The sequence below is a fragment of the Macaca fascicularis genome, chromosome 8 (assembly GCF_037993035.2).
Source record: "Macaca fascicularis isolate 582-1 chromosome 8, T2T-MFA8v1.1".
Lineage (NCBI taxonomy): Eukaryota > Metazoa > Chordata > Mammalia > Primates > Cercopithecidae > Macaca > Macaca fascicularis.
The window spans coordinates 21,013,790-21,037,774 of NC_088382.1; the positions used below are offsets into that span (position 1 = coordinate 21,013,790).

The window sequence follows — 23,985 nt, forward strand, 5'->3', positions numbered from 1 at the left end:
TGAACTACTTCTATTCTTGGAGTCCCAATATGCATTTTACTGATGAGACTGTATCTTCAATATTTTATTCTGTCCTGGGTACTACACCTGTGTTCCTCTGCAGAGTTCTTCAGATAGTTTTGATGAGCATCTGGTTTCAGAATCATTGGTCTGGAGTTTTGCTGTTCAGTATGGCAGCCACTAGTTATATGTGGTTATTTAAATTTAAATCAAATGAAATTAAAAAGTTATTTTCTCAGTCATACTAGCTACATTTTAAGTGCTCAGTAGCCATGTGTACCTAGCAGCTGCTGTATTGGATAGCACAGATACAGATTATTGCCATAATTATAGAAAGATCTGCTGAATGGCACTGATCTTGAAAACTCCCTCAGGGAAAAGTTAAGGGCAGTTTAACTTTGGGAAATAGTCCCAGGGGATATGATGATTATTTAAATTTGTTGGAAGAATTGTTTTCAGGTAGGCAAACTAAACATATTCTATTTAACAGCAATAGGGAGAATGCCACCCATACCATAGTTACTGTGATTAAATGAAATTTTATATACAGACATGTATATTTATGTTTGAAACAATGTTTGGCACATAGTAGGTGGCAGAGTATTTAACTTATCTCCAGAATGACATCTGTTTTATGTCTCTTAATCACTAGAACAATGGCAACTTGGGGAGGGTCTACCCAGTGTGCACTAGATGAAGAAGGAGATGAAGACGGTTACCTTTCTGAAGGAATTGTTCGGACAGATGAAGAGGAGGAAGAAGAGCAAGATGCCAGTTCCAACGATAACTTTTCTGTGTATCCTTCTAACAGTGTGAATCATAACTCCTACAGTGGAAAGGAAACTAAAAATAGGTTAGTTTCAGTATTTTAATTTTGTGCTTAATTTCAGAGGTCCAGGTCTTTTTGACTGACAGCAAGCACTTCTGCAATTCTGCAAGCCAACCGAATGTCCTACAATTCAATTCAGTTTTTACACTAACTATTCAGTTAGTGCAGACCCCACAAGTTAAGGGGCTCAGTTCGGTAAGACTGCCCTCACTTCAGACTTCAGTTTCAAGTACTTGGTCCCCATGTTACCCACACTTCTGTCCAACGTGGCTAGAAATTTGGGAGTTCTTACAACCCCCTTCAGGTTTATTTGCTAGAACAACTCACAAAATACAGGAAAACACTTATATTTTCTCATTTCTTATAAAGGATTCTGAACAGCCAAATGGAAGAGGTGCATTAGGACAATGTATGTTTTGGGCAGGTGTGCAGAGCTTCCATGCTTTCCTCTGTGTCGCACCCTCCCCAGCACTTCGATGTGTTCACTGACCAAGAAGCTGGCCGAACTCTGTTTAGGGTTTTTTAGGAGATTTCATTGCTTAGGCACATTTGATAAAAATTGTTGACTGTTGGTGATTGGTCTCATTAGCAAAAATTCAGATCTGGTTGAAAGGGGCTTGTTTTGTATAACAGAAGACACTGTCACTTGGAGGATTCCAAGGGTTTTACAAACTCTGTGCTAGGAACCAGGCACAAAGAACAGATAGATACTTTATTATTCTACAAGAATGTTGTTCCAATAGATACAGGTAAACTGGATCAGTCTTCACTTGTGTTATTGAGAATTAACCAAAAATAAATTGTAGATAGTGAAAAGGGTCTGTCAACAAAGATATTATCACATTGTTACTAATAATTATAACTGAAAATTTGTTCGTGAATTAAAGATGGTGAAGTAGATACGGTAGTCCACTTGATGAAATGCTATGTGGTCGAACTGAAAGCATGAAGAATGGAAAAGTACTTGTGACATAATGAATATTTTTATTTTGCAGAATACTTAATTATATGGACACTTCTGTGTAAAAACATTAATGAAAAAGACTGGAAACTAATGAAAACTGATAATTGTACAAAGCTAAAGATCGGGACTTTCTCCTCCCTCTATATTTTTTAATACTTTATATATTCTTGGAATTTAAAAGAGAATATTGGCCCGTAGGCCAGAGTATCAGAGTTTATTGCTGTATTTTTAAAACCAAATTATTCTGTGTGATGACTTAATGCTTTCAATCTTTTGTTAGGTGGAAGAACAATTGCCCTTTTTCAGCAGATGAAAATTATCGTCCTTTAGCCAAGACAAGGCAACAGAATATCAGCATGCAACGGCAAGAAAACCTCCGTTGGGTGTCAGAGCTCTCTTACGTAGAAGAGAAAGAACAATGGCAAGAACAAATCAATCAGCTGAAGAAACAGCTTGATTTTAGTGTCAATATTTGTCAGACTTTGATGCAAGACCAGCAGGTAAAATTTGCTGTGAAAGTATATTTTTCTTCTATTTTTATAACTGTGGAAGCAATACAAATTTTTCTCAAGTCATCAGTAACTATTAACAAATATTTTCTTTCAATAGACTCTATCTTGTCTGCTACAAACTCTTCTCACGGGTCCTTACAGTGTTATGCCCAGCAATGTTGCATCTCCTCAAGTACACTTCATAATGCACCAGTTGAACCAGTGCTACACTCAGCTAACATGGCAACAGAATAATGTTCAGAGGTAATCTGTTTCTTAGAAGTATTGCGACTGTGTAAGAGCTAACATTGAGCAAATGTTTTACAATTAGCTTCTGGGAGAAAAGAGCAAGACCAAATTGCATATTTGGACGTTCTCTGTCCCTTGAGAATTTTATGAGTGGTGATTTGCCTTATGTTTCCTTTTAATACCATGGATTTCTGTTTTTATAAATTTATGTTACTAAATTTTACACTTACATTTTGGCAAATTTTATAGTGTATAAATTGTACTACAGTGAAGCTATAAACAAACAAAAAAGTGAGTTTCTTAGAGTTTTACTGACTGTCGGACAGAAGTACTAAGTTCATTTCTTGTTCCAGAGGGAAGGTTATTGAATTAAGCCTATAGACCAAGCACATATTATTATAGTATCAGAGCAGTTTGTCTGCATGCTTTTGAATCATTTTTTACATGTATTCTTCCTGAATGTACTTTACATATGGTAATATAACTGATTTTTAGATTACTGACTTAAATTTTTGTAGGTTGAAACAAATGTTAAATGAGCTTATGCGCCAACAAAATCAGCATCCAGAAAAACCTGGAAGCAAGGAAAGAGGCAGTAGTGCATCGCACCCTCCTTCTCCCAGTCTATTTTGTCCTTTCAGCTTTCCAACACAGCCTGTAAATCTCTTCAATATACCTGCATTTACTAACTTTTCATCATTTGCACCAGGTAGGTGACTTAACCTGAAGAGAAAATAAATAAAAGCAGTGTTTGAGAACATAATTTGTCTCTTGCATAGATGTTTTAACATTTTCTTTTGGAATGGAGTAGGGAATGTTTGCAAAGAAAGTTGCAAACTCTTTTCTATATATATATACACATATACATATATATGTGTGTGTGTGTGTGTGTATATATATATATATTTCTTTGAGGCGGAGTTTCATTCTTCTTGCCCAGGCTGGAGTACAATGATGCGATCTTGGCTCACGGCAACCTCTGCCTCCCAGGTTCAAGGGATTCTCCTGCCTCAGCCTCAGCCTCCCAAGTAGCTGGGATTACAGGCATATGCCACCACGCCTGGCTAATTTTGTATTTTTAGTAGAGACGGGGTTTCTCTATGTTGGTCAGGCTGGTCTCAAACTCCCGACCTCAGGTGATCTGCCTGCCTTGGCCTCCCATGGTGCTGGGATTACAGGCATGAGCCACTGCGCCCAGCCTACTTTGTTTCTTTTAAACCAAACTTTAATAATATGATTTCTAATGAAATTAAGTAAACTACTTAGGAATGATTGCTTCAACTATTTATTAAGAGGAAAGAGAATTAACCTGTTCATTGGCTGCTGTATACTAGGCACTATGTAAAACGCTGGGAGAGTAAAGATGAGTAAGACAGTGCTCTTCTAGAGGAGTACCATGTCTTGTTAGGTAGATAGTAATAGACTAAAGGAGAGCACATTTAGCTTAAGCTTTTCTTTGGATGTTTTTTTTCTGTACTCATTACATACCAGACATGATGTGAGTTACTGGGATCTGAAGATGAGTAACTGATCCTTCAAGGAATTCAGGGTCTAGTGAGGATGCTATTAATGAATGCTTACAGTACAGTGCCACGGGTGCCATAACAGTGGTGCAAATGCTGGGGAGTGTCACCAAATCAGTCCCCCCCCCCCAAAAAAAAGTGATATTTAAACTAAAGAATGAATAGAATTTAATTCCAGAGGGATTAGAAATGAAAGGGCTTTCTAATAAATAAAAACACTTAGAGTTATAAAGCAATGAAATAGTACATCACTCGGAATTTAGAGGTATTTAAGCGTGGCTAGTATTTAGGGGAAGAGTAATTGATGTGGTTGAAGAGTGGCAGAGACATGTTATGATGTGCAAAGAAGCTTAGGTTTTATATTGCAGACGAGGGTGCCATTGAAGGACTGAGCAAGGGATAACATGAAATTTATATTTTAGAAAGATTACACTGGTGAAAGTGTTCAGAAGTTGGAGGAAAGGAGTGGAAGATATAGCTGGTGAACAGAAGACTGTCATAATAATATAGAAAGAATGATAGCTTGGCCTTAGGCCTTGTCAGTAGGGATCAAGAAAAAGGAGTGACTGAAAGACATTTTAGTGATAGAGTGAATAAGTTAAGTGACTGATTATATGAGGTGAATCATGAGGAGGAGTTAAAGGTGTTGACAGGGAATACAAGAGGAGAAAAAAGGTTGAGAGGGCTTTGTGAATATGTGAGTGTGTGTGTGTGTATGTATATATCACAATATGTATGTACTCAATACTTCTTATATATTTATATTTTAGTGTTATGCCCAGCAATGTGTATATATATGGATGTATATGTGTGCGTGTGTATATATATATGTGTGTGTGTATATATATGTATACCATAGTGTTTTTTTCTTAATGAGACTTTCAAGACAGTGTGGCATAAAAAATTTAACAGGCTTTTTAGTTCTTGGGTGTCAATATTGGCAGCAAACATCACATGAGTAGACTTTTAAGTAATAAGAAATTGCAAATGCTCTTCCTTTTTACTAAAATATACTTCATACCCACACCAACTGTATATAAAGGCTCTTCATTGTTTGTAAATAGTACAATTTTTGTGAAACCTTCCCAGTCTCTTTCCCCCCACGTTGTTAGTATCCTCTTGCAAATACCTCTGATTCATAACAGTATTTGGTAAGTATTTAATTATATTCTACTTTCCCAATAAAAATAGAGTAGAAACAACATAAGCATAGGAGTAATACAGACCCGAGATCTAACCGTCTTTTTCATTTATTAGACATTTGATCTCTAACCCTAGTTTCTCAATGGTAAAATGAGTGCAGTATCTATTTTATAACGTTTTAAGTATTAAACCAAATAACATGTAAAGTGCCTGCAGTAGTGTGTGTCACCCAGTAATTGATACATGTCAGGTACTATTATTTCTAACTTTTAGCTCTTAAGGGAGTGGGGATTATTTGTTGTCTTTGATCAATGCCTAAAACATAGTGGCCTGAGCTGTAAACAGTGATTGGATAAATATTAGCTTTTTTTTTTAATTAACAATTTTTTGTTTTGGTGGATTTGAATGGCATATTTAATTAAAACTTTTTTAATTTCATTTTAAAGCTAAAGACATTTCTTTATTTTTCTCTTACCCATTGATTTTACTGATTAGGTATGAATTTCAGCCCTTTATTTCCTTCTAATTTCGGAGATTTTTGTCAGAATATCTCTACACCCAGTGAACAGCAGCAACCCTTAGCCCAGAATTCTTCAGGAAAAACAGAATATATGGCTTTTCCAAAACCTTTTGAAAGCAGTTCCTCTATTGGAGCAGAGAAAGCAAGGTACCTGATTGTAAACATAGTCTTTCATTGCTTAAACATTCACTTTTGTGATTACATCTAATTATATGTAATTTGAAAACGCAACTAGGGAGGACATTTGTGATGATTTGGCTTGATGATGTTGGAAACATGAAACTTTGATGTATCAGTAGATAAGATGCCAGATACTTCCTTGTAACCCTGGTACACGAAAAGTTAAGTTTGAAAGGATGTGGCATAACTCATAGGATTTCTTTAGTCTCTGATTTGATACCTGTCTTAAGGTTAAACCAGTTTGCTGTTCACTGACTTAGGGCTGGAAACTAATATTAACTGCTAGAAGATAGTTGTTAAGTGATGATCCCTTTTTTTGATTCCTAGCTCTTGATTAGAATCACTTCCTAAAGCCTATTCAAATATAATGTTGAGTACTATTAGATTATAAAAACAACTTTTGCCTCATAAGTTTTGAGGATGCATGGTATTAATCATAGTTAGGATTTCTTTTTCCTCTGTTTCTTACATTTATTATTTTTTAATGCTGTAATCTTCTGAAACACAATTTTTGACTCAATGTGAAAGATTGGCTCAGTTGAACTTAATCTCTCAGATATATCTCTCTGATTGTCTTTTCTACTCTGTAAAAATATATATAATTCACATTATAGTTGTCTTTAGCTGTGTGATTAGGACTGTCTCAGGCTCTTCCATTAGCATTTTGATACTGTTTAATTACCTAATCATTAACTGGGATTTTTTTTTTTTTTTTAACTTGATTAACCAGTAACTCTGAGAACTCCAACTTTATATTCACCACTAGGAATCCTGTGATTAACATCCCTTACTTTGTTGATTCCTTTTTTTAGTTGTTCTGTTTTTTCCTGTTAAATCTCACGTTGCTCTATAAAGGTATTCTATTGTCAGAAGCCTAACACAGTGTTAGCTCACAGTTGCTATTCAGAAATGATTGTTGAATGAATATCCATCACAAGCAGTAAACATTTATTCAAAGCTTCAGTGAATAGACCTTCCTACCAAAATGTCCCCACTTCATTATTTTCCATGTTTTTTATATAATTGATAGTAAAAAATTACTCTGGTTTTAAATTAGTTACTTATGTCTTTTTTAGGATGGATCTGAATGTCTAATTATTTTAGATATTTGGCTTACTTCAGATTAGACCTCCTTTCCCAAAATCTCAACTATTGTAATTTCGTGGAATTAAATGACTAGAGATAAGAAGTCAGATAAAATCCTGTAGTCTTACTCAGGGGTCAGAAAACTTTTCCTATAAAAGACTAGTTAGTATTTTAGGCCTTGCTGGCCATATGGTGTTTATCACAGCCATTCATCTGTGACAGTTTTGCACAATAGCAACCATAGACAATATGTAAACATGAGTATGGCTGTGTTCTCCAAAAACACTTTATTTATGGGCACTGAAATTTTAATTTTATATAATTTTCATTTGTCACAAACTTTTTTATTTTAATTTTTTTCTTCCAACTATTTAAGAATATAAAAGCCATTTTTAGCTCTCAGAGGCCATGTGGAAACAGGCAGCAGGCTGAATTTGGCCTGTAAGTTACAGGTTTCTAACCCTTGTCTTGAGTTAAATCCTATAGGTCACTGTCTCCCAGACTATTCTTAGGAGCAGTGGTGGTGTTCACGCTAGGTTCTGTGATAAAGTTTTGGACTTCTTGCTCACTAGCACTCTTAAGAGATTTATAAAGCGTGTTGGCATATTAAAAGTTCTGAGATACTTTACAGACCTGTTTAACTTTGTTTTACTTGTTTTCTCCCCAGCCTAGATGACCGATGAGTACCTATTAAACATTAAGGGATGCTAGTGTTCAGCAGATAAAATTTGGGAAATGACAGTAGACTAATAGAACTATGGACTTAAGGAGTGGAGAAATAAATTACTGGTTGAATGACCAATTGTTTTCACCAAATTCTTGTTTTGCTTGAACTGCTTTAGGTGAACACAAATCCATGTATGTTCCCAAGCCCTCTCCTGTAGCTCTTTCTGAGCCGTTCTTCCAGCTTTTTGTTCTTTTATGTCCCATCTTCCTTTGATTTTTCTTTTTGTTGTTTTTTTCTAGAGACAGGGTCTAACTTTGTTACCCAGCCAGAAATGCAGTTGGCATGATCATAGCTAGCTGCCTCCTTGAATTCCTGGGCTCAGGGGATCCTCCCGCCTCAACCTCCTGAATGTCTAGGACTGGAGGCACATGCTTCTGTGCCTGGCTCATTTTTAAAATTTTTTGTAGAAACGGTGTCTCACCGTCTTGCCCAGGCTGGTCTTGAACTCCTGGGCTCAAGCAGTCCTCCTGCCTTGGCCTTCCAAAGTGCTGGGATTACAAGCGTGAGCCACTGCAGCTAGCCTGATTTTTCTTTCCCACTGTTTTCCATTGTGAATGCTAGATCTTTGATAAGGAACTTTTGCCAGTAAAAGTGGTTTAGTGAGATGGGTCCAGAATTAAAACTGATTTAGTACCTTAGCTTATGTGGTATTTGCATATTTAAAGTGTATGTTTGTGAAAACATTTCTGTGGCCTTTTGACAGTTTCATTCACCTAAATCTGCTCAAGAGTAGACTATAAATTCAGTATATTTGGAGTTTTTGTAAATAAAGAAATCTGTAATTGTAAACTTAAAAAAACTTGTTTTCGTTGGTAAGGAATAAAAAACTGCCTGAAGAGGAGGTGGAAAGCAGTAGGACACCATGGTTATATGACCAAGAAGGTGAAGTAGAGAAACCGTTTATCAAGACTGGATTTGCAGTGTCTGTAGAAAAATCTACAAATAGTAACCGCAAAAATCAAGTAGATACAAACGGAAGAAGACGCCATTTTGATGAAGAATCATTGGAAAGCTTTAGCAGTATGCCTGATCCAGTAGATCCAACAACAGTGACTAAAACATTCAAGACAAGAAAAGCATCTGCACAGGCCAGCCTGGCATCTAAAGATAAAACTCCCAAGTCAAAAAGTAAGAAGAGGAATTCTACTCAGCTGAAGAGCAGAGTTAAAAACATCAGTAAGTGTTGAAATTTGTTGAATGTTGATCAGTGTAAATGTTGGTAATCTTACTTTGACATGTTGACATATATATAGTTTCAGAAAGGCTAGATGTGCAGGTGCTGTGCTAGACTTAGTTGAACAGTCATTTTTAGTTACCTTTATATGTAATTTTTTTTTTTTTTTACAAAATAATATTTGAAATAGGGTTTAATTTTCTGGATTAATGTTGTAAAACATGGCATTTATTTTTGGTGCTTCTTAAAGCTTCAATTTTGTAAGTTCTTGAAAAATTGCCAAAATGCCCGCATTTTACTCTTTTTTCTCTTTTGCTATTGTATTGGATCCTGCATCCAACTATTTGGTCATGACTTTTAGATGGATTCTTGATTGGTGCGTTTAAGGAAAAGTGGTCTTCTTAAATATATTGTAGTTTTTGAATATCATATAGATAAAACAGTTTCAAAACAGGCTGGCTTTAGTCCTCCTGGAGCTAAACTTATATTTTACTCAATCTTGCCATTGAGTATCAAAGTTCTTTTAAAATTTTTTTTGAAGTTTTCTTTATGGTGTTAGCTTCATACCTCTTAGAAAAATATATTTTCTGTGATTTTTGAATTATTTACTGAAGTATACTAGGTTAAAAATAGTTTTATTAGCTAAAATCTGCAGTGTTACAGCTGAAGGATATTCTTTTTATGTTTGCAAAGGATGGGCTGTGGCCTTGAAATGTTGTTCTGAGTTTAAGGAGATAATATTTGGTGCTTAAGGCCAGGTGCGGTGGCTCATGCCTGTAATCCCAGCAAGTTGGGAAGCTGAGGCAAGTGAATCACCTTAGATGAGGAGTTCGAGACCAGCCTGTCCAAATGGTGAAACCCCATCTCTACTAAAAATACAAAAATTAGCCGGGTGTGGTGGGCGTGCCTGTAATCCAGCTACTCAGGAGGCTGAGACATAAGAATCGCTTGAACCTGGGAGGCAGAGGTTGCAGTGAGCCAACATCATGCCACTGTACGCCCAGCCTGGGTGACAAAGCAAGACTCTGGAAAAAAAAAATTGGTGTTTAAGAACAAAGTATTCCAGGCTTATAATCAGAAAGTTTGAAATGCATTGCACACTGCTAACTCCCTTTCTTGGGAGTTCACAACACATACAAGTATAGTAAAGGCCCTGAGAAATCCTGTAGTAAAAAAATACACTTGTAAACTTTGGCAGCCTTCATCTTAATCACTTTTGCATAATGAAACCTTTGAAAAATCTAATGAAAACCACAGATATAAAAGAGAATGTTGGCACATTTTTAAAAATTTCAGTAATTCATCTATCCTTGAAGTCCTTGGCTCCTACCTTGAAGCCCAGGTGAAGAATCTGACTGATGGTTTAAAAAGCAAATTTGAACAGTAGTGAAAGGGGTGACATTTTTCTTAGCATGCACATTATCAGCCTTGAAGTAATTTTCTGGTTATAAAGGTTTAGGAGAAGCTGGTTTATTTAGTAAATTAATTGGTAATCTGAAGCTATTCAGAAAGTTACTGTGCTTTTCCAAGATTACTCTTGGTGCTACCAGAGAAGATTTAAGTAGATAATGGCCATTTTGAGACAGGGCCGTTATGCAACTCAGAACTTTCTATTTCCTAGTGCTTTGCCCCCACAAAGATGCTCTTTGTCATATAAATAAATGAAGAAAAACTGACATTTTAAATTTCAGCATCGTCTCATTCAAATAGTTAATTTGAATCTGATAGGGCAACACTTCTTAAACTTGAGTGTTTGACACAAATCTCCTTAGGAATACAGTTTAAGTGCAGATTCTTGATTCATTTGGCTTGGAAGGGACGTGAGAGTCTGCCTTCCTAACAGACTCTCTTGTGTTGCCAATATTGGTCTGTGGACTATACTTCAAGTAGCAGATTTTAGAGGAACCTTAGCTAATTTATGGTTATGACCACCTAACCCTAAAAATGCTGGTATGTTTTTAGTTTTTTGAAACTCCTTTATTCTGGGGAATTACTTTTCCAAATACGTAGTTCAGCCTTTTAACTTCAAGATAAAGATTGACATTCTGATCTTTGTGCTCTTTTCCTTCATATTGAGGTATGAAAATACCTGCTGGAAACATAGAGTCAGTTTGCTCAGCAAGCATTCAAGACCACCTGTTAGTGAGTGCCCTGCTTTAAGGCACACACACACAAATAAAAGGCTTGATAGCAGAATCAAACTATACATAGCAGAGCCAAAGTAATATGGGATAAAATCAAATTAGCTAAATCCTTGCTATTCAAAATCTGAACCGTGGACAAGCAGCGTTACATCATCTGGGAGATTATTAGAAATGCATGCTTTTGGGCCAACTAAATCAGTATGTATTTTTCTTCCGTATGCATTTTAGCAAGATTTTTGATATGAAGATATGTACTTGAAAGTCTGAAAAGTACTGAACTGGACCACTGGTTTATGTGGTTTTTATTCCTTTTGTGCTATAGGAATGGTCAAGATTTGTTAGAAAAAAGGATTTTTACGCATCTTTAACCTCCACCTCCCGTATTCAAGCAATTATCCTGCCTCAGCATCCTGAGTAGCTGGGATTACGGGCATGCGCCACCATGCCTGGCTAATTTTGTATTTTCAGTAAAGACGGGGTTTCTCCATGTTGGTCAGGCTGGTCTTGAACTCCCAACCTCAGGTGATCTGCCCCCTACGGCCTCCCAAAGTGCTGGGATTACAAATGTGAGACACTGCGCCTGGCCAATTTTTATTGTATCTTAAAGGAAGTGGTAAATAGAGGTGGGTGGGGAAAAGTGTAGAAAGCCTTTCAAATTGTTACTACAGTAAATATAGAGTGGGAAAGAAGCAGGAGGAGAGGAATTGGGAACAGATATGACAAATATTTCAGCATAGTGGGAATTACATTGCTGTCCTGAGAGATATAGTACAGCCAGTTATACTGTCCCATACTTACTAGAGTGATCCAAATATATATGTGTTTTTTGTGCATGGTCACATTCTTTCAGAAGTAGCTTCATAAATCTCATTTAACTTTGTTTCCCATGATGGAAATGTGTTTTAATCTTTAGAAGGTCTTTATATGTGAAAATACATATTGCATGTGAGGTAAGAATATATAAATTATGTAATAATCATCTTTTAAACTTGAGTTCAGACTTAGACCTTATGAGTAGAAGGTGATTTCCTGCCTTACTGAGTTTTTCTGTTACCAGACGTATTATTCGGTTACACTGTACTCTTCTGATGATATTAGAGAGTAGGAGCCTAGATTTTCTTCACTCTTTTCTTGGAAAATTGGATAGAACTGTTAAGGTACTGACTTCTGGGTTCTTACTGTCCTTGAATCTTTTCATTTCTTCCTTCCTCCCTTTCCTGTTGCTCGCTAATGAAGATGGACATGAAACGGATGTGAAACATTAGGCAAGGCAAGGCCTGACAGATTTGGCTGGTAAACAACCAGTAGACTTTTTGAATTTAGTCATTTATTAATTACTTAGGCAGAGAAAAGAGTAGTCCAAGGGGCCATTTCTCTGTGTCCCTTGTTTCACACTTGAAAAGAGTGACACCAAAATAAAAGGGGCTGGCTAATGATTGTCCCTTGGATGGTGGGACACCGTGTTGCTGAGGAATCATTGCTGTACTGCAGCTAAGCCTGTTCTTAGTCTGCAAATGTACTGTACAAGGGTGAGGAAGAAAGGTCTAATGTTTCATTAGAACCTGAGAGGAGATGGGAAACTCTCCTGACAGAAGCATCTCAGGGCAAGAGGGAGGTGAGTGGAAAATGTTCATCCACATAGCAACTTCTCACAAGCCTCTCTTGCCCATGTTGCAGGATGATTCTGTGGCCTTCTGCCAAGACAGCTTGTACTGTGATTCAGACCTTAACCTCTCTGCACATGTGCAAGGTCTCTAGAGTGCCATGGCTGATCTGTTTCCCTTCAGTGGAGGCCCAAGTAGAAGTACTGTTTCTTCTAGTAATGTCAGCCCCCCATGCTGAGAAAAACAGAATGAGAAAGGGAAAGAGTAGTGAAGTGGCATAGGAGATAACATCCTTATCTCTCATCACAGTTACCCTCAGTAATAAGCATCATGTGTTACTCTTGCTATTGTTATACTTTCTGGCCTAGCCAGTGTTTCTCAGAAGTATTATTAACCTTCATTAATTCTACTCTTCCCAGATGATTACTGTCAAGGTATCCAGGAGAGAAAGAATTCAGTCACACATTAGTACCTTAACTTTGGAAATGTAGCCTTTGATGTTTTTAATTTGGGACTCATATATAAAACCATAGTTTTTTTTTTCTTTTTTTCTCTTTTTGTAGCATCTTAATAATTATAGCCTGCTTCTCTTCACAGTTTTAGCTATTTTGGAGGATGACTGTGTGTATGCCTTTTTAAAGTACCTATTGTGACTCCCCAGTGAGAATGTTGTATATACCACATTACCTGTATTTTAATTTTGGTTAAAATTTATTCAGCATTTTTCATCTGATATAGTAACAGCATTTAAATGTTTCATTTCACTTATATAAATGTTCATGTTAGAATAACATACTTAAAATTTTTTTCTTTAGAATCATTGTATGTTATTAAGTGAGCAATATACTACCAGTCATGTCATTTTACATATTACTTTTGGCACTCATACCCTTTATTGCTGGTTTTATATTAAGATCAATAATAATCAAGAGGCCTTTTAGTAAATTTCATGGAGACTGGGTGGCAAAGGCTAAACTTTAGTCTGAGAGACCAGTGAAAAAACTTGGAACCTAAATTTGAGATGATGAAGTCTTATGTGATGACCTTGGAAACAGAGAGGGAGGGTTGAATCTAGATGGGATATCACAGATAATAAATTGACAGTGTTTTGGGAAATTATTTGTTATTAGTCGACCTGCAGTGATCTGGAAGATGCAAGCAAGGCTTTAGGGTCTGCTGGCTCTTTCCTAGAGTGTCAGTAGCGTAGTCCGATCTCCATGATTCTTGGAGAAAGCTATGATGGAGGAGATCTGTGCAATTCCTCCTATTATTGACCCTTCCCCTTACCCCCAAGAGTAGCAATGTTTTGCTACTTCAAGCTACTAGTTGGTAGAAGGGTTATTGAGTGAGTAGGTGGCAGCCTTCCTTAACCCTGTACATGGGAGAGCATTAGTCTTCACAGCTGAAGAAACTAAGCAGTAGAGAAGATTCCTCCCATAGTCTTGATGAGGGACTGACAACTTGCTAGCGAAAATGTTGCCTGACCACAGCAATGAGACTTCCATGCACCCTCATCTTGCCATCATTAAAGCTATCCAGCATTTGGGTCCAGCCTTAAGAGAAGGTGAGAGTCATGACTAGGCCAATGAAGATAACAGTGCATATAAAAGGGACCTAGTTACCAGAGAGAAAACAGAAGTAGACCACTGGAACAGGCAAAACCTAGTGAAAATAGAATTATTGAACAAAATATTGAACAAATATGCTTGAACAAAATAATAAGGGCACATAAACAGATTGAATTATAGCAAATTCTTTAGAACTAGAGAAAAAATAACTAAGTTTTAATGTTTAGATTATTTGAAAAAGAGGACACGTGCTATTAGGTTCCAAATTACTGGCCTAGAAAATCAAGGGGAAGAATATGTCATTAAATGGAAAGAAAGTACTAACAGATAAAATCAAGAGAAAACAATTAGAGGCTTACAAGAAGTTCTAAAGGAGAAAAAAAAAAAAACAAAACAGGTGGACAAGCAATAACTAAATAATAGATGGGATGAAGAAAGACTTGAGACTGCAGATCAGAACAGCTGACAGTTGTCTAGCCAGGAGAGAAGTGAGGGAAACACACAAACACCTATGCAGAGTCTGGTAAAAATCCCTGAATTCCAAGGAAAAAGTAAAAATCCTCTAAGCTTCCACATGAAAGACCAAGTTGCATACAAAGAAAAAGAACCAGGGCAACACCAGGCAATCTTCCTTACCACACAAGTAGAAGTAGAAAAAGGTGGAATGACGCTACACAGTTGACAAAGAACTGCAACTCAAGAACCTTGTACTCAGCCAAAGGACCCTCCACGTGTCAGAATGAAAAGGAGATACTAGTTGATCCTATTTGAGGAAACCTGAAGAAACAACCTATGAATCATAAGAGATCTTTATACAAGGGAAGATAAAGACAAGAGAGAACAGTTTAATAAAGGAAACAGTAGATCAGTCTCACTAATATAAATTCAAAAGTAAAAATAAAATATTAGCACATTGAATCTGCCATTGTATCAAAAGAATTCTAGACAATCTACACTAGACTATCTACAGACATGTAATGATGATTTGTTACCAGGAAATCTGTCAACATGATTTATTCTAGCAAAGGGACAAAAGTCATAATCATAGCAGATTAGATAAAATTTGAAGCTATTCTCATGGGAATTTGAAGTAAAATGGGTATAAGAAGATAGTTATGTCTGTAATCCCAGCACTTTGGGAGGGTGAGGCAGGTGGACTGTTTGAGCCTGGTAGGTGGAGGTTGCAATGAGCCAAGATTGGCAACAGAATGAGACTCAGTCTCAAAAGAAAATTAAAAAAAAGGAAAACAAAGGCAGTTATTTAAGTGTAGTAAAGACTGTTAGCCAGTGTGCACCATTGTAAATGAAAATACTCCAGAGATATTTCTGTCTCAATTAGGAACTAAACAGGGATTCCTTCTGTACCACCAACATTATTTATCATTATTTGGGAAGCATTATGTCAAATAATTGGAATTATAATTGTAATAAATATTGGAAAAGGAAGGAAACAAATTTTATGTGTTTTTTCTAGTGGCATTTTTATATACTAAGCCCAAGAGATACTGGAAAGTAACTCCTAGAGTTACAAGGTAAACTGTTAAAAGTGACTGGTTGTGGAATAAGTGTGTGAATATTTTTCTCTATTGTAATATCCAGTAGGATGAAAGTGGAGAGGAATGCCCTTCTCACAGTAGTAGTCAAAAGTGTTTGAGTGGGGGGCGGTAAAACGTAAGGAACAGATTTAACAAGGAAAGTACTAGGTCTATAAAAAGCTGTATTTTTGAAGAACGTCAGAAAGATTGAACAAATATAAAAACATAACCATGTTCTTAAGATGGAAAAGATGGAAATGCGTAAGATTATTAAATTCCAGTTCTCTCCAGATGAACACATACTTTTAATTTGATTCCATTTTGAGTCCCCAGAGATGGTTTTTAAAGTTGAAAAAATACAAATAAAAACTTCAAAGCTTATATGGAAGGACAGGTGCCCCAGAATAGTCAAGAAAAAAGTGAAGCTAGTAGGACTTGCCTTAGCAGATATTTGATCATACCGTATAACTTGTGTTTCTAAGTGAATGAAAATGGCATTGGAATAGGTAAGTTGAACAGATAAAATGTCCAAAAATAAAACCCCAAATATTGGAATTTAGTATATTGACCGATGTATATTTTAATTCAGTGGAAAGAGGGTAGGTATAGCCACCTATCCATGTGGAACCAAAAAAAAAAAAAAGAATTTCTACCTTGTGTATATACCAAAATATTTTAAAAACTTGAACATTTTGTAGAATATATGTATAACCTATTGATGGGTAAGACCTCTTAAGTCATGTCACATAAAAGATAAGAAAGGTAAATATATTTGACTACTCTCCCTCTATAATGGATATTTGTATATATCGGATGTAATTCTTATGTTTCCTAATATTAAAAATTGCTAACTTGGAATTCTAGTAGAGATTTGGGGTCATTTAAGGTCTGCCATATACTTCGAATTGGAATATACTCATTAAGATGAGTATCAAAGAACAGTGAAGGTTAGATTTATTACTGTTACCTCATGCTTCCAAAGGGTATTGCAAAGATACCTCCAAGACATATTTACTGTTTTGTGTCCTGTTTATACCAGGCCTTCCTAGCATTCTAAATTGAGTTACCTGTACTGTTTGACTGTGGAAACCGATTTCCCTTTTAGTGTGAGTTAGTTGCAACTGATAACAGTTGTCACTTTTTTTACTCAAGGGTATGAAAGTGCCAGTATGTCTAGCACATGTGAACCTTGCAAAAGTAGGAACAGACATTCAGCCCAGACTGAAGAGCCTGTTCAAGCAAAAGTATTCAGCAGAAAGAATCATGAGCAACTGGAAAAAATAATAAAATGTAATAGGTCTACAGAAATATCTTCAGGTATGTTCTTTTTTGGTTTGCATTAATATAAGGAGGTTTTCAGCTTAGATTTGAAAAGCTGTAATAAAGCAGGTTTTAAAATTGGTGTATCACACATATCTATCATGTGGAAGGTTTTATAGTGGAAATTATAGTGCACATTCCTTGATACTGAGAAATAGAAACTGAAAATATTTTTTGTTATACTGTTTAATAGTTTTGAACACGTTTTAATAAAATTCTAAACAAAGGATATTTACAGTTGTGGAACTCCTCATTTCAAATTCTGAATATCTTATCTGATTAAGAATTAGTTAGGAAATCATGTCATCCCCTGCTTCAATCCTTTGGCTCACTGTGCCTACAGGATAAAGTCTGAATGCCTTCACGGAACATACATGGCCATCAGGGATTTGATTGCTTCCTGCCTTTCCAGACTCATTTCTCAACACCTTCTGCTTTGCACTTTTTTCTTTGTGTGGCACTGAACTGAAGTTTTTGTATAGCTATCACATTCTTTCTTGCCTCGGTAGCTATTTTTCTATCTCAAGTCCTTTCTACCTTTTTTGTAAGTTCATTTCTCTGCTGGACTCTTAATACAATTTTAATTCTGGAACTCCATTCTAATCCAAGCTCGGATAGTTTCCCCTTTCTCCTGTTTTCCTTGTAGCTTGTATAAACCTACTTTGTTGCCTTAATCACATTATTATAGTATTTCCCTGTTTGTCACTTTTTGAGTCCCTTGGCAGCAAATAATACTTAAGTAAGCACCAGTAGTTTCCTAATTTGTAAAGAATATCCCAAAGAAATATGGAGAGAGAGAGGCAATAACATGACAGTAGACTATACTGGGTAGACCTTAATCTAGTAGCTTTCATTGGCATTAGTGTAAAATGCATGCGTTTTTTGCTTAAAAATGATAATAGCAGCTATCTTTTGTGCCATGCTCCATTATTTTCAAATTACCAACAAATCTCATTTGAGCCTCATAACGCTGAGTTGGTTTGATTTCCATTTTTCAGAGGAAACATAGTCAAAGAGAGGGCACTTTTTGTTTTGTTTTTCAGTACTCATAAAGGCTCAGTAATATAAACTGGTACAACTTTTCTGGAAAGTTTCAAAAGTCACGCCCTTAATCCAGTAATTGTACTTGTAGTAATCCAACCTAAGAAAACCAAAGGGGAAAAAAAAAAGAAATTAAGATTTAGCATTGTCTCAACAGTATGATCTCAACTATGTACAGACGAAAATTTGAATGCAAAAAGGCTGGAAGAAAATGCATCAAAATGTTAATAGTGGTTTTATCATCTTTAAACTCATGAGCATTTACATTTTGTAATCAGAAAAGAAACATCACATTTGTTTGCATTTTGAAATGAATTTCTTAAGCTCACATTGCTAGGAAGTGGTAAAGCTGAACTTAGAAGCTGGGCTTCTGTTAAGTCTGTGTTCCTTTCTGCAAAAATATCAATCCTGTTCTCCTGATCCCAGAATTTTACTAAAATTTTATAATTTTCATCTCCTTTTACTCTCTCTACCAAATAGTGATATCTTCAAAAAATAAACAGTCAGGTAGAGGTCGAAGAAGGACACTAAACTGAAAGTCTTAATTGGTCATAGTACTTCAGGCCCTATTACTGTTACTTAGAGAAATATAATGATTGAATTTTGGTGAATTAAAAAATGTTTGAATAGTATAAATATGCACAAGTTTACATATTTACATTCTGAAAAGATTTTTAAAAAAAAATTTTTGAGACGGAGTCTCGCCCTGTCACCCATGCTGGAGTGCAGTGGTGCGACCTCAGCTCACTACAATCTCTGCCTCCCAGGTTCAAGCAATTCTCTTGCCTCAGCCTCCCGAATAGCTGGGACTACAGGCGCGTGCCACCACGCCTGGCTAATTTTTTGTATTTTTAGTAGAGACAGGGTTTCACTGTGTTAGCCAGGATGGTCTCCATCTCCTGATCTCGTGATCTGTCCGCCTTGGCCTCCCAAAGTGCTGGGATTACAGGCGTGAGCCACTGCACCCAGCCCTGAAAAGATTTATTTTTAGTTTTAATCATTAACCTAGAATTCTTTATAGCATGTAAGGCATGTTACTTTTTGTAACTCTACTCATAACATATGATTATTAGAGTATAGCATAATATGACTGCTAGTATTAAATTACGCAGTCCTCTTCTCCCGTGGGTGTTGTGGGAGGTTCACCTTGATGTGTATGCTTCTAAAAATGAATGATAGAAGTTTATTATGATAGTCATCATAAGTTGCCTTAATATAGGTTTATAGCAAACCTTTTGAGATTTTTTTCTTTGAGATTATTTTTAAGTAGAGCATAAGCCTTAGTTCAGGCAAACAATTTTAAAGAAATTTGCTTATTTCTTTTTTTCATTCACTTATTCATGTTATAGACCCTGTCTTTACTACTCATACACATTTTATGTTCATCCTTATGTCTGCCCTTTCCTACAGCACATGCTAGGAGAATACTACAGCAGTCTAACAGAAATGCATGCAATGAACCGCCAGGTAACAATCTGCGTAGTTTTGGTGTCCACTTTTGTTAATTTTTTCCCATTGGTCCTAAAAGTTTTATTGTTCTGATTTTTTTCTTTTTTAGATTTAGCTTAGAGTATATATGTTATGTGACTATTGTAAAAGATAATTTATATTCATAAAATTCTGAAGCCTTTCATTTATAATTCTTGGTAAAATTGGCTGCTTTTGTTTTCATATTCTGTTAGTGTATGTAACCTAACACATAAGTGTAATAGAAACCTTTTTTATGGTTTAGTACTTGATTTGAGGTTATTTTGTACTTCTTCAAAGCATTAATATTTCTTAGAACTAGAAATACAGTTTTATAGTTTATTTTTCCTTTTCAGTCAACATCTTAGAAAAATAAGTCATCAAACAAAACAACTATTTATTACATGCAAAGACTGTGATAAATAAAGATCATGGAAATTACAAAGATTCCCAAATACTATTTTAGTCTTTAATATAAGTATTCTCATTAAATATGGTTCTTTATGATTTAGAGATGTAAATTTTTTTTAACTCCTCCTGCAGCTTTACATGAATGAAATGTAAAAGCCAGTTTGAATGGAACCTTTAGGGGAATCTAAAGATATAAAACAAGGACCCATAACTGACAAAGCTGAGTATATCAGTAGCACTTTGAAAAGAAAGAACTCTGAAAATAGGATATAAAAACAGGATGGAATTAGAGAAACCTGATTAAGATTAGGGATTTTTCTAGCCAAAGCTAATCAATTTCAGTTCAGGAGGAGAAACTGGCATAAACTTTCCACCTCTTGACTGCAGAAGTGGTGGGGGAATGAAGCTTGTGTTTGGCATATTCATTATTTGAGAATAATTTAATTTTTAATATGCAATTTAGATTGATAATTTTATCACATACAGAGGTATTAAATATGTCATTAAACAGTTCTTGTGGCTTTGAAATGAATTTTTTTAATTAAGTATGATTAAACTGCACTATAGTATACAAGTTGAAAGTTTGCTTATCAAATTCTTTTTACCTGGATTTTTCCCATTAGTAGAGATTTCTTACGGAGATAGTTTTGGTTCCTGCTTATTATAATAAGTGTTATTTTTGTAACAGTTCATACTTTAAAACTATTAGGAGAACTTAGTGTATCACTTCATTTTATACCTGTAACTGAGGCAAAATAGGGAAGTTGCATATTTGTTATATATAATTATTTTCTGTTAATACCTTGTATTAGTTATGTTATTATTTTATGCTTGTGGAAATTGAGACCTGAAGATATTATTAGCCGAGTAGTGGAAAATTTTTCTGTTAGAGCACATTCTTTCTGCATTTTTTTTATCCCTCTCACAAAAATGAGTTTTTATAATCTTGTATATATACTTATTTGAAAGCACAATATATTAAAATACTCAATATTTTAAATTCTCTTTCTTAGAAACTTATCATTGATTTTTGCAGAACTTGAATATTTTACTAGCTATTTGTGGTTCTTTTGTTGAACTAGAGTTTACAGAATTTGATAGCTAGAACTACTTTGAGATTTTTTATCCCACAGACAACTCAAAATGGGAACAGTTCCTAATTTGCCCTCTTAAAATTAAGGGTATAACTGGATACCTTTGAGTGTGATAATTTTGTGTTATCAACAAGTAAATATAGCCAAATTGTAGCTAAATAATAGAGTGATGCCTAGATTCTGTGAAACTGAAAACTTCAGTTGGGTTACTTGCCTGCTCCAATATACACTGAGTATGTAAATAAGACACAGTAGTGAAATTGACCTATTATGTTAGGTTACAAATTTGGTTACTCATCAGCATAGCACTTTTCTTTGTGATGTATGAGATTTGATAATTAGACTATATTGGATAAACCTTAATCTAGTAGTTTTAATTGGCAACATTCAGTTTATTCTTTTTAACATTAACAAAATATACAAACTTCCTTTTCTGTAATGAAGTTCATATTAGCAAAAGCAAAAAAGAAATGAGCACTTAGCTTATTTCTTAGTGTTGAAAGATTTTCACTGATGTTTCCCATAAAATGTATAATATTTTCTGTATATTTTATATGACCAGAAATAAATATGATTCTTAATAATGCTAATAATGCTAGGTAATATTATTCATGCATTAACATTTTATTTTTAGTATAAAATACATATCTTGATATCTTAAGATTTTATTTATATTGGTAATATTAAGCTTCTTTTCTTCTTTAAAAGCTCTGAAATAGAATTGTCTAAAATAGAATTTTTAGGTAATTTAAAGCTGAGAGTAATGATGTTAGCTAATAAAAGTTGTCATGAAGGTATTTCATCGATATTAACTTTCTGGTCTTTTATGTATTCCAGAAACTGGGAGTGATTTTTCCATGTTTGAAGCTTTGCGAGATACTATTTATTCTGAAGTAGCTACATTAATTTCTCAAAATGAATCTCGTCCACATTTTCTTATTGAACTCTTCCATGAGCTTCAGCTACTTAATACAGACTACTTGAGACAGAGGGCTTTATATGCATTGCAGGTATCTGGTACCTAACATAATTTTTCCTACCCTATTATTACCTTCTTCATGATTACATCTGGTTGCTTTCTTAGACTGAAGCATGTACCATATGAATTTTGATCTGTTCTCTGTGTGCTTTCTTGACGTTTTGTTTAAAATTTTTGTATAGCTTAAGTAGCATTAAAGTATTTTTTTGAGTACCTTTTCAGTGTTTTGTCTACTTCTTCACACTTAACCTGTGAGGGTAGAAACAGTACATTTTTCCTTCCATCTGCTTTTACTTTTGAATCTGTAATATAAATGAATGATTAAGCATGTATGTTTTATGTAAATAATGATCTTATTTTCTTATTTAGGACATAGTATCCAGACATATTTCTGAGAGCCATGAAAAAGGAGAAAATGTAAAGTCAGTAAACTCTGGTACTTGGATAGCGTCAAACTCAGAACTTACTCCTAGTGAGAGCCTTGCTACTACTGATGATGTAAGCTGATAATGATTAGTGAACTGTAGACATAATTTTAGTATGCAGCAAATAAAAGTTAAATAGGTTATTGTCAAATTGTAGGTAGACCTAATATACTTGTTTTTCAGCTTTTTTTAAAACCTGGGTATAATGTGTTATTTTATTTTGAGGGCAAGTTATAATATGCAATCAAAATATGGTAGCAGACACCAAAAATTAGGTATGTATGATAGCTTATGAGGTCTAAGATAGCCATATTTATGTCATTATTACCCAGTATAGAGGCTGACTCTTAAAAGACGTTTACAAATGTATGTTGTATTTATTTAAGATACTTAGTAAAACAGACAGCAATGAGATTACACTAAAAACCCTTGAATGAATAAATATAGGATAAATCAGGTCTTTGGGTTAAAAAAAAAAAGCCTAGACAAAAGAAAGTCTTCCAGGAAAAAACTTGTGATTTGATGTATTCCAGTTGATGGAGAAAATTTTGAATAGAATAAAAAGGACCTGGAAATGGAGAAGAGTGCTGAGGAGAATGGTATAAATTTAGTAAGCTGTGTCCTCCAAATAGCACTTAGCACATCACTGATTGAATAACCGTGAGAAAACTGCTAGTATACTGAGGAGATAATGTGCTAGGTGTTTGGGAATCACCTATTTCAAGGTTCAGGCCTTGCTTTTATTGTAAAATATTTTATGTGGTCGTGGGATAGCAAATACGTTCCTTTTTTTAATGACAACTCTAGCACCTGGAGTTATGTGGGTAAGAGTTCCATAGTTGATTAGCAAATATCGGCTATAGGTAGAGAGTTGGAAGTTACTGTTTCTGCCTTTTGTTGAAGTGTTAATACTAAATTTTTTCTGAAGACAGTGTTTCCTCAAAGGATTGTCTTGCCTCTTCAGATACAGTAATTTTCTGAGTTTTTCTGAATTTTTGCTCTTTAACTTCTCATATTTAAAATAATAGTTCCCTAGCTCATCTTTTGTGTTTAAATGTTTTCCCACTGGACTCTAACTTCTTTAGTACTATAACATAAAGCTGTGTCTAAAAACTACATGGTTTTAATTAACTTTGCAATGTGAAATGTGAAGTAGTGTTTAAGTATTTGCTCCTTTGGATTGTTATTACAACTAATTGAAAATTGTGTATTCCTTTTTGTTGGAAATGAAATGCGATCTGCTTAAATACATAAAAAATAGTTGTTAAATTATATTAAGGTTTATTGGGCATTGAAATAACTTGAGAGAGAATGAACAGTCTCCATTCCTAGATGTATTTTTCAATAATTTTATATCCTTAATTCCAGTGCTTTCACTTTTATCCAAGTTTTATACAGGCAGCATTACTTTGATTTATTTTAAGAGATTGTAGCACATTGGTTTTCACCATTGATAGCACATTTTGAAAGTTGAGCTACAATTTAGGATAAAGTTAACCTAAGAAGGTTTT

The 23,985-nt window shown here is 35.0% G+C and overlaps 1 protein-coding gene across 50 annotated transcripts in view; it reads left to right on the forward strand.

Annotated features, from left to right (window-relative positions):
- Positions 1–23,985, forward strand: part of PCM1 (pericentriolar material 1) — a 109,032-nt gene that overhangs the window by 40,823 nt on the left and 44,224 nt on the right. For 31 of the 50 annotated variants that reach the window (XM_045397923.2, XM_074000358.1, XM_074000361.1 and 28 more), the window contains 10 exons: positions 653–853; positions 2,074–2,293; positions 2,403–2,548; positions 3,052–3,242; positions 5,695–5,866; positions 8,530–8,888; positions 16,890–17,054; positions 19,509–19,565; positions 21,908–22,080; positions 22,419–22,547. In XM_045397923.2, the coding sequence (XP_045253858.2) occupies positions 653–853; positions 2,074–2,293; positions 2,403–2,548; positions 3,052–3,242; positions 5,695–5,866; positions 8,530–8,888; positions 16,890–17,054; positions 19,509–19,565; positions 21,908–22,080; positions 22,419–22,547 (1,813 nt within the window). The remainder of the gene's footprint in view (positions 1–652; positions 854–2,073; positions 2,294–2,402; positions 2,549–3,051; positions 3,243–5,694; positions 5,867–8,529; positions 8,889–16,889; positions 17,055–19,508; positions 19,566–21,907; positions 22,081–22,418; positions 22,548–23,985) is intronic. The other 19 variants (XM_074000368.1, XM_074000378.1, XM_074000369.1 and 16 more) reach the window with 2 other exon arrangements.